Source organism: Pogonomyrmex barbatus, unplaced genomic scaffold (assembly GCF_055798465.1).
Source record: "Pogonomyrmex barbatus isolate J1 unplaced genomic scaffold, ASM5579846v1 scaffold23, whole genome shotgun sequence".
NCBI lineage: Eukaryota > Metazoa > Arthropoda > Insecta > Hymenoptera > Formicidae > Pogonomyrmex > Pogonomyrmex barbatus.
In genome coordinates, this window is record NW_028297120.1 from 575,889 (window position 1) to 588,606 (window position 12,718).

Genomic DNA, 12,718 nt, shown 5'->3' on the forward strand with positions numbered 1-12,718 from the left:
GGTATCAATCAGTTGTTTTCGACAAACGATTTCAATTTAATTCACGGGCAGTATTCCCGGGCCGACAAAACTCGCAAAAAAGCGGTTCCGTTATAAGCGTGAAAAATTGATTGCACATCGTGCCGGCTAATAAAAAGAAATAAAACTCGCTATATCGATTACTACATCGACTGCGCAACGTTGCACCTGCCTGATATTTTTTATGTATTTTAAAAATATCGCAATTATGAAATTCGTTCACAAAAAAAAAAAAAAAAAAAAAACACACATTCATATCCTCTCGCTATTCCTCACGACACGCGGTAGTTCCAATGTCAAATCACGGGACAGGATAGGAAATGATGACGGATCGAGATATGATAATAGTCACCTAACATTCGGCAGCGACGGCGGTAGAAGTAGTCGTTCGCCGTAGTCGTAGTCATAATCCTCGCCTTTTTCTCGATGAGTGATGTTCAGGATGGCCTCAATGTCAGGCGGAATGGACTTAATTGGATTTATCGTGACACCGTGTATATGGCCCACCGAGACATTCGTCTTGACTGTCACGTTCATCACGAGGATGTCGTCCGGCATGAGTATCGTCGACGATGGACTGGTGACGGGTCTCTTACCGATGGTCTCCATTCTCTACGTTATACGTGTTTAATCATAATAAACCTACTTGCTCCTTTTTATGATACGCAATAACGTTTTGAATGAACGTCTTATCTTATATTTAAGAAACGTACATGAATATGCGAAAAGCGAAGCAAGTAAGCGAGTTTATGACGCGAATTCATAAATCTTGATTTCATGTTTCCAGATTTTTTTTTTTTTTTTAAGTGAAAACTCGAATGAAAAGATTCAGGTTTAAAATTTTTAAAAAAGAAGTACGACAATAAAATTAAAAAAAAAAAAAAGGTTTTATTTAAACTTATCAAAGTAAATTAAATTTGTCGAAATCTGCATCATATACAACTTCTTCTTTAATTAAAGAAAAAAAAATTTTATTATCTCTGTTATCGTCGGTGATTCTAAATATTTTTTTACTCTTAAAAATATTTTATAAAAAATAACTTAAGATAGATCTCATCGTGATAATAAAATTTTTCGGACTAACTATAATTGAAAATATAAATTATGTAGAAACGAGCGTAAAATCGTACTGTATTTACCGAGTAATTCAAACTCAGTCTCAAATTGTTTCTCGCTTGATTTTAAGGAAGCTCTTCGGTATCCATTGTATGTTTCACGATAATTTTTTTTGATTATTATTTCTTAGTCGTTACCTTAATAATGAGTGTAGAGCTCTCGGACAAGACTTTCTCGTCGGGAGTAAGCGTTTCCCCGGCACTCGTGGAAACTGCGAAAGGATGCATTGTAGCTTTGTTTTTCTCAATTCCATCCGTTTTCCCCCCCGTCGTCGTCCCCCCTCCCTCAAGGGCCACGTCTTCGTTTTGCTCCTCGTTCTCGCTCGCGTTTTTCTTTTCCTTCTCGCCGTCGGCATCCTCGTTTTCATCGTTTCCATTATCGAGCGTTAATTCGGGAAGCGCCGTTGTCCATTCCGGCAACGAGATCGTCGAACCGTCCGTGCTAGATGGATCCTCTGTCGTCATGACTATGGCGTCCGTGTACGCATTTGTTGAACACGTTATGCAGGAATCGGTAATGGAATCGGCATCTTCGGTGGACGCCGGGGTCGATTCGAACGATGCTGTCGATTCAGTGTTGCTCAATAATAACTGGCGAACGAAGACAAATAATTCATTAATGCCGGAAATGATATATGACCGAGTTCCGCTCCGAAATTGGGCGAAGACAATAAAAAAAAGCATTGAGAACATCGCAAAAACTCCGACAAATTGCAAATGAAGGTTTTCGTTTCAGAATTAACAGAGGAAGTAATATTATCTAATTTGTTTCGTTTCTTATATTATTTAAAATTATTTTAAAAACACATGTCAAGTCAATCAATATTAGCAGCGCATATAAATACCAATTTACTAAATTAGGGGGGTTACGCATGGATTAAAAAGCGATTTATAAGAGATAAATGTTTCACAATGTCGTGTATTTACGTTCCGCTTATTTTTTTTTTTTTTATTGAAGAGCCTTGATCTTCATTTAGATAGATCTCTGCGCAAATTATCATATCGTATCGTCACCTCATTCGCCAGAGTCGCGGCGGTCGTCACTTCCAAGGTCGATTTATAGTCTACCGTTCCTATCAAGATTTCATTGTCCATGACGTCGGTCCCCATAGTCGAGGGCCAGGCCGTCGAGTAGGTGGCGACAGATGAGTCCTCCTCGAAATCGATCGTGCTGGTGCTAATCCGTTCCTCGACCACTCTGTGACCTCGTCCTTCGACGGGCGGATTCGTAGATTGATCAATCGCGGGCTGAACAATTAATGACAGGTACTCGTACGTCATAAATCGATTAGGACTTCACCTCGCAGAAGGACTTCTCCCCCCCCCCTTTTTTTTTCTCCCTATAAAATTCTATGCGCGCCTCCAAACCTACTTGTAATTCGATCGGTCGAATCAATTTAATGATCTCGCCTAGCTCGTGTTTAATGTCGGGCAATTCGAGCTCAACAGCACGTGAATACTTAATCTCTCTCTCTCTCGATATCGGAGCGTCATCTGGACATCCATAATGCAAAACAGACGTTAAAAATCATTTAGCGGGAAAGATCTTGAAAAGCCGGGCGTTGAGGCAAGAATTTATATCACGATCGTGCAATAAATAATCTAGTATATAATTCTAATAAATGTGAAAGAGTAAATTGATCGAAGGAGATGAGGAGGCTTGTTTTCAATCTCCTTTAGAAATGGAAGAGATAAAAGATTTTTAACTCAATATAAATAAAGGCGCGTTAAAAAAACATTTTATACGCAAATAACAAGTTTGTAAATAATTGTGTCGGGAGAATGATAAAAGTAAACTTCTCTAAATTCTGAAACGGAGGAATCGAGTTCTGCTGTCTCACGAGTATCGATAGGCGATTGACGTGCTCGTTCCAAGAATCCAAGTTTGTGAACGAACCGGAAATCGGAATTCGCCGCAGTTGATTCCGTTGTCTGAGTAGATTCCCGTGTATCTCGCGAGATTCGAATTCTCCATAAGTGGTATTCTGCCCTAACGACGCTGCCCATTAATAATAACGTAACACATCCATAATAGATACGTCGTCGCCCGATTGGAAACTCGTATCGCGCAACGTGATCCAATAAGGTATGCCTCATTCCAAATTCCTGAACTAAGTCGAATGTCTAACGCGTTTATAATCAATGTTTCGGGTAAATTTCATTGATTAAATTCCGCCGACTACATAAATCACCTCCCCTTAACTTCGATCCCATCGAGCGTGTTCCTACTATTTGCTAACTTTGGGATTCAGGATAAGCTTATTTAGATTCAGTTAGAACTATTTATGCAGAATGCGATGCAAAAAGACGACGCGATAATTTATGCGTATTTCCTACAACGGAAGAGTAAAAAGAAGAACAAGGGAAGAACGTACGAAAAAGTTGGTCTCCTTGCGGAACTTAGCGTAGTCCTTGCTGATGAAGGCGTAGGATGCGTAGTTTTGGGTGGCCTTTACCTCGATGCTGCCGCCTTGAACATTTAATCCCTTTTTTTTATAATATTCAAGAAAGTTATATTTGTGTGTGTGTGTGTGTGTGTGTGTGTGTGTGTGTGGTGTGGTGTGGTGTGGTGTGGTGTGGTGTGGTGTGGTGTGATGTGGTGTGGTGTGGTGTGGTGTGTGTGTGTGTGTGTGTGTGTGTGTGTGTGTGTGTGTGTGTGTGTGTGTGTGTGTGTGTTTACGAATGATAGTGAAATATAAAGCTTGAGAGTATTATTTTGCAGGATAAACCGGACCCGGCTTGTGTTTCCCTTCATCCAAAGGTATTTCCGCATTAAAAAGATTGCACCGCATTTTAATTAGAACGGATTTTTAATTAAAAGTAAAAAAAAAATCAAAGATGTCAAATTCGACGCTTTTGCACATCACTACACTATCGCGAGGAATTTTAATTAACAATGAGCCTGCGTATACAGCGTGCTGGGCTTATTAAGTTTGATTCGCTCGAATTTAAATGCTAAATATATATATATATATATATATATTCCGTTCCCAGTTAGTATTTTCATTTCATTATTAAATTGTAAAAAACAGAAATTAAGTATTGAAGAGGATTAACCCAGACTGTATACACGTCGAATACGAAAATACTTCATATTCCGTTAAATTAATAACGGCTAAGAATACAAGAGTATCGTGAGTCTGGGCAATTCGCGTAGAACTAGAAACAAAATGTTCGAAATAATATGAAGCTAAACCGCGTTTATGTGTTTCCTTTTTTTTTTTTTTTTTTTTTTTAAGCGAAACGCGAAAATAGCAGCATTTGTCACTGGATAAAACATGCTTTTAAGCACGACGTTTGCAGGTCATTGGCCGATTTTCGCTCGGCAGATACATATTTCTATCTGCCGCGATATTAATATCGACGGCTATCACGCTCGCAGTGCCTGCCATATTGACTGTATCGAATAAACGCTCTCGCGCGGAAATTAAATCCCCTTTTAATTCGCAGATGTTTCTCGCTTCCAAGAATCGGCCCGTTTAATTCGCTTACGCGCGCGCAAAACCCGGCAAAATATTTTATTTTCCTTTCGCGAGCGGGAACGCGCCGAATAAAATATATATATTTTCAAACCCGAAAACGAGACGTGTTTGTTTTGTTGACGTTGCCGTTCGTTATTCACCCGTATCGGCATGCATCAAATAAATATTTTCGCTTTCGGTAAAATATTTTTCACCGAGCCTTAACCGAGCGCGACTCAATTCGGCGTTAGCAGAGATCGACTTCCATTTACCACAGTCACATATGCAATGCGTGAAACTAATATTTTGAAAATATACACGTGAAAGAAAAGACGTGAATTTTTTTATTCAATGCGATTCCCCTTAGATATAACTTGCAAAAATGATGAAATGCAAAAAACGTTCGAATGTCAAAGTAACCGAAGAATTAAAAAAAATCACAGAAATTAAAAAATTCCGTGTAATAAATATATTTATACAAGAAAAATCCGTAATATAAAAATATAAAAAAAGCATTGGTGCAAAATTATTTTCATTTTAATCAAATTCTTTTTTTTTTTTTTTTTTTTTTTTTTTCAATCGCGATGCAATTGTTTGCCCTCACTTTCCTTTATTTATTTTACTGTAAATTTTTTGGTGGAAACGTCCGCCATCGGAATATTACATCGCGATATTAACCTCGTATCTCGTACGTCAACATTTTCCGATATCGCATTTTTTTGCCCCCTGTCTGATATTCGAAAATATGGCTGAATATGAAAGGCAAGGGCCAAGGAATTTCGCCGATTAATTCGGTGGAAAACACAATCCGGGCGTGAAGAGCATGAGCTCCGGGGACAATCCCCGGTGTGCGAATTTGCGTGAAAAACTCACTGCAGTTGTAGGTGGACGGGCAGCATTGTCCTTCTCGCACGATCGGGCTGCAGCCTTGAAGAGGGGGGGCGCACGCGAGCGGGATGCACCGTATGGCGCCCATCGCGCAGAAACAATTGTCGCATGCGGCCTTCCACTCGATGTCGCGGACCATCTCGCCCTCGATGTAAGTGCGCTCGCCCACGCGACATCCTGGACGATATCATGATATGATCGTGAGAGTCGTGAGAATGCGCGAGAATAAAAAGTCGAACCTTAAAAAGTAATTTCTCAAATGTCCTGTTGTGTCGCGCGGAATCCGGAATCCGGATATCCGGATATATCATCCGAATAGCCGGATATCGGTATCCAAATTTTCTGGAGACTCGATGACGCGAGAGGGAGGGAGAGCAGAGAGATATGTGACGTGGGTCGCTGTCCATGTTTAAAATGCTCTCTGGGAGCACGCGTGTTTCCGCGTGAATCTCGGAAGGAAATAATCCGTAAAATTGTAGTCTAATTATTCTTGGGATTATTCCCTCCTAGGGGAGAAACTACTTTTTCGAGATCAATTTTAAGTCTAACGCATCGTAGAAATATAACAGGCAGGATCGCGTATTTCTATCTTCTCTTGAAAGTTTTATCTTGTTTGAGTAGAGCTGGAGGAGGTATAACGTACAACTTGGCATAACGTTACTCTTTTGATAACGTCGCCGTGTTAGTCTGTAATAACCCCCGTCCCCGGCGATCTCGGAGGATGTTTGCCCTTGGGAGGATTAACGAGCCGCCATGGTTCCGAATCGTTATTTACTGACTTCATGGTCAGTCATCGCGACGGCAAGGCCGCAATCGCCCCACCTGACGGGGCGGTTTCCGGTGGTGCCCGTTTAAAATTAAGCCATCCCCGAATGTCCCGGCAGCCAGTGACAGCCGTGGCGTCGTCGTAGCGACCGAGGCTTAAGCCCAGCTTAAATTTAAGCGGCCACCGGTGAAACCGGGCGTTAAATGAACGGCAACCTCGGCTATCCAAAGCCGCCGGCTCGCAGTTTCCCTCCGAAGCAAAGTGTCGGGGGGTACCCACTGACTCTTCTTTATCGCGTTACACGTTTCTCTATAGCTGTCGGACCCCATAACGAGGGAATCCAGAGACGAGTCCTCGGTGCCTCGCCCGTGGGAATACCGGCCGCTCTGGTATACAAGTCTAAGTTTCCAAGTAGTTTTTTTTCCCGAATTGCAAATATCAACGGAATTGAGAAAAAGAATCGTTTCGATCTTGAGGCAAAGAAAATTATAAATTAAAAATTTTATAAACGATTTAAAATTAAATAAAAAATAAAAAATTTTAATCGCGTCTTCTTGCGTGAACTTTTATTATAAGAAAGATTAAGAAAAAAAAAAAAATGTTAATTTTCTTAAGCTATTATAAATGAAAATTATACTTCAAACTTTATTACAAGATTGAAATGTCGAGTTATCGATGAAATTTCCTAATCAAGATTGTTAATTAATATATGAGTTTTATCTTTGGGACGGTTTGCCGGTTTCATTTGCTTTAAAATATTGACGTGTGCTATATTATAATAGTACATCGTTGCGGCATTTTCTTGCAACTTACATCTCAAACCCGCTGGGCGATGAGACCGAGTATTAAATGAACCTCGTCGGCTATCTGAAGGTAGAATCCTTGCGGGGCAAGTGTCACGGGGTGATATAACGTCAGCAGTAACTCTTCGTTATTAAGTTACACATTTCATCACAACTTTCGAGAGCGTGCTTCGGCGGAGAGCTTTAGTCGCGCGGCGGTAAATTTCGGAATAATCCCTAATAACCCCGATTTTCTTGAAGTTTTCTACTCCCACGGGCGAACTTTAATAACTTACTCGTTCATATACAATGCCAATGTATGTAAAACAATCTGCATTTGTTCGCTGTATCACGTTAATCACATTACGCTGTCTCTATTAGCGTTCAATTTGTGTATTGAAAGTGTTTTGCATACAATTCCTGTTTTAATACAATCAAAGTGGAAGGTTCTCTTTCTCTTCGGGCATCTCCTTCGCGTGCACGTTAGCCATTACGTCACCAAAATAAAAATAATATTTTTAGCATATCCAGGATTTTTTTTGGGGGGGAGGGGGAGGGAAGGGTTGTCAATTCTGTTAATATATAAACAGCAATTTTTTTAATGAATTATTTTTTTGGATATTTTAAAGCTGAAGAAAATGTCTCCTCATTCCTCTTTTTGAAAAAATATTAGGTTTTGTAAATCATAATTTTAACTTTTTTTTTTTTTTAAATTTCGGGAGAAGTTTGAATCCCACAACCCTCCTTCCCGGATACGCCCATCATTTTTACATCTCCCATAGAATTTTTCATTTGATATTTGTCAATAGCTATGATTTAAACACCTCCGCGTTACAACACGAAGCTTCCGATCGCGCTATCGAGTTTCCGGGAAATTTCTCGACCGGCGTCACCCGCTTTCTCAAATTCAGTTAAGCGGACTAGCTCGTAAATGACAACAATTTGAACTCACCGTTTCCCGATACCGGCGCCATTGTGGACGAATGGTGGTCTTGAAAAGAAATAAGGAGGACCATTGGTAAGGTACTTTAAGTAACTCGCGACGTAACTCGCGAAGTAACTCGTCGCCGTGATAAAAGTACACTCACGGGTGCAGTTATAGGCGACCGGGCAGCAGGAGTGGGGTGCGTACAGAGGGGTGCATCCCGGCAGAGGCAGCAGGCACTTGGGTCGGACGCATCTCCTCGAGCCGGATATGCAGTAGCAGTACTCGCATCGGCGCGAGCCCATCATCGCCGACCCCGAGCCATATCGAATCCCATCGTGCAGACATCCTAATTCGAAACGAACGAATATTTGAGACAAAGAATGGATACTTTCGGAAAAAAAAAGTTCGAAAACAATTTTACCGAACAGTTTAACCTAAAAATATCAGGTCAGATACAGATCTGAAAATAATTTTGTTGTTGATTATCGAAATATTTATATGAAACATTCAAATTAGGGCGCTAGAATTTTTTATATTAAGTATTTTGCACCAATTATTTTAAATGAATAATATTATTTTCAGATCTTAATAAAATTTTTTTAGATATTTCAACAAAATCAATCTCTCCGTGTACGAAATAAATAAAATGATTTTTTATAAATGTATAATTTTTACGTTGATGTTTAAAATTTTACTTGCATCATTTCATATCTTATTTTTTTTTATGACCTTCAATTTCATTACACTCTCTTTCTCTCTCATGTCCCTATAATATTTTTTAATTATTTTATTTCTTTTTGATGTATATATGTATATACATAATGTTTATTATTATTCAATATATATTTATAGATACTGTTATACATCTAACGTTGCCTGTTTGTTTTAAAAAGAATGGAAAGATCTATGTAGAAGAATTAATCTTTAATTGCAATCGAGCTCTGAATGAGGAGTTTTTGGAATTTACGTTAAATTGCTCTCGTTAAGATCGTTCCTGTCCGTGAGATAGAACGTGAGCTTCGTCGAAGTTCGGCAAAGTTTCTTGCTCGATAATTTATTTAACAATGCTTTCAAGAAAGATGCAGGCTCTATATATTTATAAAGTAACGTAAAAGGATGTTGTTTCAAGGAGAAATGCAACCGACAAATGCTATTGTGTTTTTAATATTTTATGTGTTTAACTCTATTACTTCCCTCTCAAGCGTGGAATTTTAGTTTTACAAACAGATTTCGTAACATCTGTATACACCATAAAAGCACTTATATGAATTCACTTGCGCGAATAAAAATAATGCGATAATAAAAATAAAATTAAAATAAATAGAAACCGAAAAATTATCAATTAATAAGTAGAGTAGCTCCTTTCTTATTTCTATTAATTAAGATGGATGAAATTACAAAGTAATGAGAATTAAAGACGTCGGCGCGAGCGCACTTAATTGCAACACACATATACATAATGTATACAGAATTTTATTTTATTATTGCAAATGTGAGAAGCATATAAAATGTCACGGTACCCAGGCCAATGTTGTGGAAATGAAAGAATGTACTGGCATAAACCTTGCCAGGAACAAAGAAATCCTGAATTAATTTAAAATTACGTTCGTTTCAGCAGTAACGAGCCATCTTAACCCCTTCTGTGTTATGCCCGAGTTTAGCCGAGTGTTCCTCTACCTTCCTCAATTTATTTACCCAAGTTTACTCGAGCGTAACGAGGCTCATTTATTTACCGCAGAGCCCAGACGCTCTTTTCACAGAGACGGAGTTAGAATGGAAATTATTAAAAATAATAGCGCGCTGCTAATTTAACCCGGAGTACAGTCGTAATGTAATAACACAGTCACTCGAGAAGAGGAAGCGAATCAATTTGTCAACATTCAGGTAATCGTATCGAAGATTATATAAGTTACCGTAGTCGGCAATAAGAGATGTGTCACATTATCCTCTTATTTAGACGAGTGCGGAGTGAGTTATAAAAGAATGAAGGTAATACATTGTGCAAATAAAAAAAAAAAAAAAAAGACAATTATTTGCACACCGTCAGCGATACATCGCCGGGAAGGACAAATAGCAAGGTAGAAAATCAACAAAATAGAAATACCTTCCGTACGTGAGTGGTGAGCATGCTTCTCCTCATCCTCAGCTTCCACGTTCGTTTGTACACTGGCTCTCCGCAACATATTCTCGACGTCGCCTGTAAGTCAGATAATAAATTTAAAGCCCTAGCCACGATTAACTCTTTAATTTGCTTTAACCAAGCAAAGCCGAAACTTTTATAGGTTTTAAACGTTTTACTTTATAGAAACGAACGGAAACAAAGCGGTCGTGCGAGCGCGAGTGACCTCCTAATCTGCGATAATGATAATCACACATATTTAATGACGAACGAAGGGAAAATTGCAATTTACGGAAATGCGGTTTTTCTCGGAAACGCAAAGTTTCTCGGAAAGATTTTCAATATACCTTTCCATAATTTCCGATATACTTTTCGATATATTAGGTGTACAAAAAAGTTCTGAGCTTTGACTTTCATACAACTGAAATAACAATTTAAATTTTATATATCTTCCCGCCCTTTTGCGGTTTTAAAGCGTTGACATTTGGCTTTCTAAAATGCCATACGGTTTGGCGTTTGATGCACATAACCTCAAAAATCAGTAGTGTTCACGATGGCAATAACAAAAGAGCATATTCGATTTTCCATCCACTTCGCGTTTCATCTGAAGAAAAATGCTGCTGAAGCCAGTGCAATGATTTGTGCTGCATGGAGAGAACGCTGTAAGTCATACTACATGTAAAAGATGGTATCAAAAACTTCGCCAAGGAGATTTCAGTCTTGAAGATGAACCGCGTACTGGACGCCCTCGAAAGATTGAAACGGACGAATTGCAAGCACTGCTGGATATAAACTCTGCGCAAACTGAAAAGGAGCTTGCAGAACAGCTTGGCGTTACGCAGCAAACCATTTCCGTAGGTTTACATACGATTGGAAAGATTCAGAAGGAAGGCAGATTGGTTCCGCATGAATTATCCGAAGACAACAAAAATCGTCGGTACTACACTCACTTTGCTTTCAAAGTTCCGGAAAAAAGATTTTCTGCACAAAATCATTACAGGCGATGAAAAGTAGATTCTTTATGATAATCCTAAACGTAGAAAATCATGGGTTGACTCTGGTCGACCTTCGACATCGACGCCAAAGCCTAATATCCACGCCAAGAAGGTTTTGTTCTGTATCTGGTAGGATTGGAAAGGTGTGTTGTATTACGAGTTGTTACAACCGGGTGAAACAATCACGGCAGACCGCTACCAACAACAATTGACCAATTTGAGCGATGCATTAGAAGAAAAGAGATCATTTACTGGCCAAGGACGTCGTAAAGTGATCTTGCTTTATGACAATGCTCGACCACATGTTGCGAAAGCGATTCAGGACCATATCTTTGCGTTAGGCTGGGAACTTCTCCCGCACGCGGCGTATAGCCCAGACATGGCGCCTTCCGATTACTACCTATTCCGGTCGCTAGAGCATCATTTGGCTGATACACATTTTGTGAGATTTAAGGAGATACGAAAATGCATTGATGACTTTATCGCTTCGAAGCCGGTGAGTTTCTATCGTCAAGGAATTCGCAAGCTACCCGAAAGATGGCAAAAGGTCGTTGATGCAAACGGGGAATATTTCGCTGATTAATATTTTTTTGTTTGTTTTTGAATAAAGATTGAATTTTACAAAAAAAATGCTCAGAACTTTTTTATACACCTAATAATTTCTTAGGCTCGCGCGGTCCTACAGTCGCGCCGATCGCGGGCAGTATCGATTTTGCGGTTTATTGATTAATCAGAGGGACATCATCGTACTAACGTGATTCGCCGCATACCAGCTCGGCACAACATACGTTCTCGGCCGGTGAACGAACGTGACAGCCGGGTGGTGGTGGATTCGGCAATCGCGGGCACACTCGGAGCCGGCATCTCAATGCTCCCTCGGTGCACCGGCACCGCAGGCAGGGCTCGGACGTACCCACAGACGTCCCTTCCTGATATCGGCGACCCTCGTATCTGCATCCTGCAATCGCGAGGTAAATTTCTCTTGTTACGTAACAAAACTTTAATTATATAGTGTCGGCCGGGTTATCGAGACTCACAGAAATATATATATATATATATATATATATATATATATATATATATATATATATATACGATGTCTCACGTACGCAACAACGTGCCCGGAATTTTCGGAACGTTATGATCCCTTAAGATTATTACGCACGCCTCCACGTGCGTTCCACATACGCGGCGAAGTTATGGCATTTTCTTTTAAATGATTTCCACGCGCGGATGCCATACATATGCATTTTCTTCTTGTCTTTTCTTTTTTTCTTTCTTTTATCTTTGTATATTTTTGTATGTATATTTCTTTGTGCACTGGTACTCTTACGATCTCGATAAAATATATACGGAAAAAATAATTCTACTATAGGACTTAAAAATTTGATCTAAAAAATTTATTGAGTCATTAAAATTATTATGTAGGATATTTAAACATAATAATAATAATAATAATAATAATAATAATAATAATAATAATAATAATACATAATAAATATAATTTATGTTTATTTAGCTAATAATACATAATAATAATAATACTACTGCAAAATCTCTTTACATTCTAACAACTAATGCGAATTTAATAATTATCTTACATAATCATTTTACATGTCTTACATGTAATTATTTTGATGGCTCAA

General features: G+C 39.0%; 1 protein-coding gene across 1 annotated transcript in view; it reads right to left on the reverse strand.

Annotated features, from left to right (window-relative positions):
• Positions 1–12,718, reverse strand: part of LOC105424359 (uncharacterized) — a 39,162-nt gene that overhangs the window by 3,743 nt on the left and 22,701 nt on the right. Inside the window, exons 2-10 of the mRNA XM_089078536.1 lie at positions 11,827–12,030; positions 10,063–10,155; positions 8,119–8,304; positions 7,983–8,021; positions 5,468–5,659; positions 3,509–3,603; positions 2,148–2,381; positions 1,272–1,724; positions 371–630 (exon numbers count right to left, since the gene is read on the reverse strand). Coding sequence (XP_088934662.1) covers positions 371–630; positions 1,272–1,724; positions 2,148–2,381; positions 3,509–3,603; positions 5,468–5,659; positions 7,983–8,021; positions 8,119–8,304; positions 10,063–10,155; positions 11,827–12,030 — 1,756 coding nt within the window. The remainder of the gene's footprint in view (positions 1–370; positions 631–1,271; positions 1,725–2,147; positions 2,382–3,508; positions 3,604–5,467; positions 5,660–7,982; positions 8,022–8,118; positions 8,305–10,062; positions 10,156–11,826; positions 12,031–12,718) is intronic.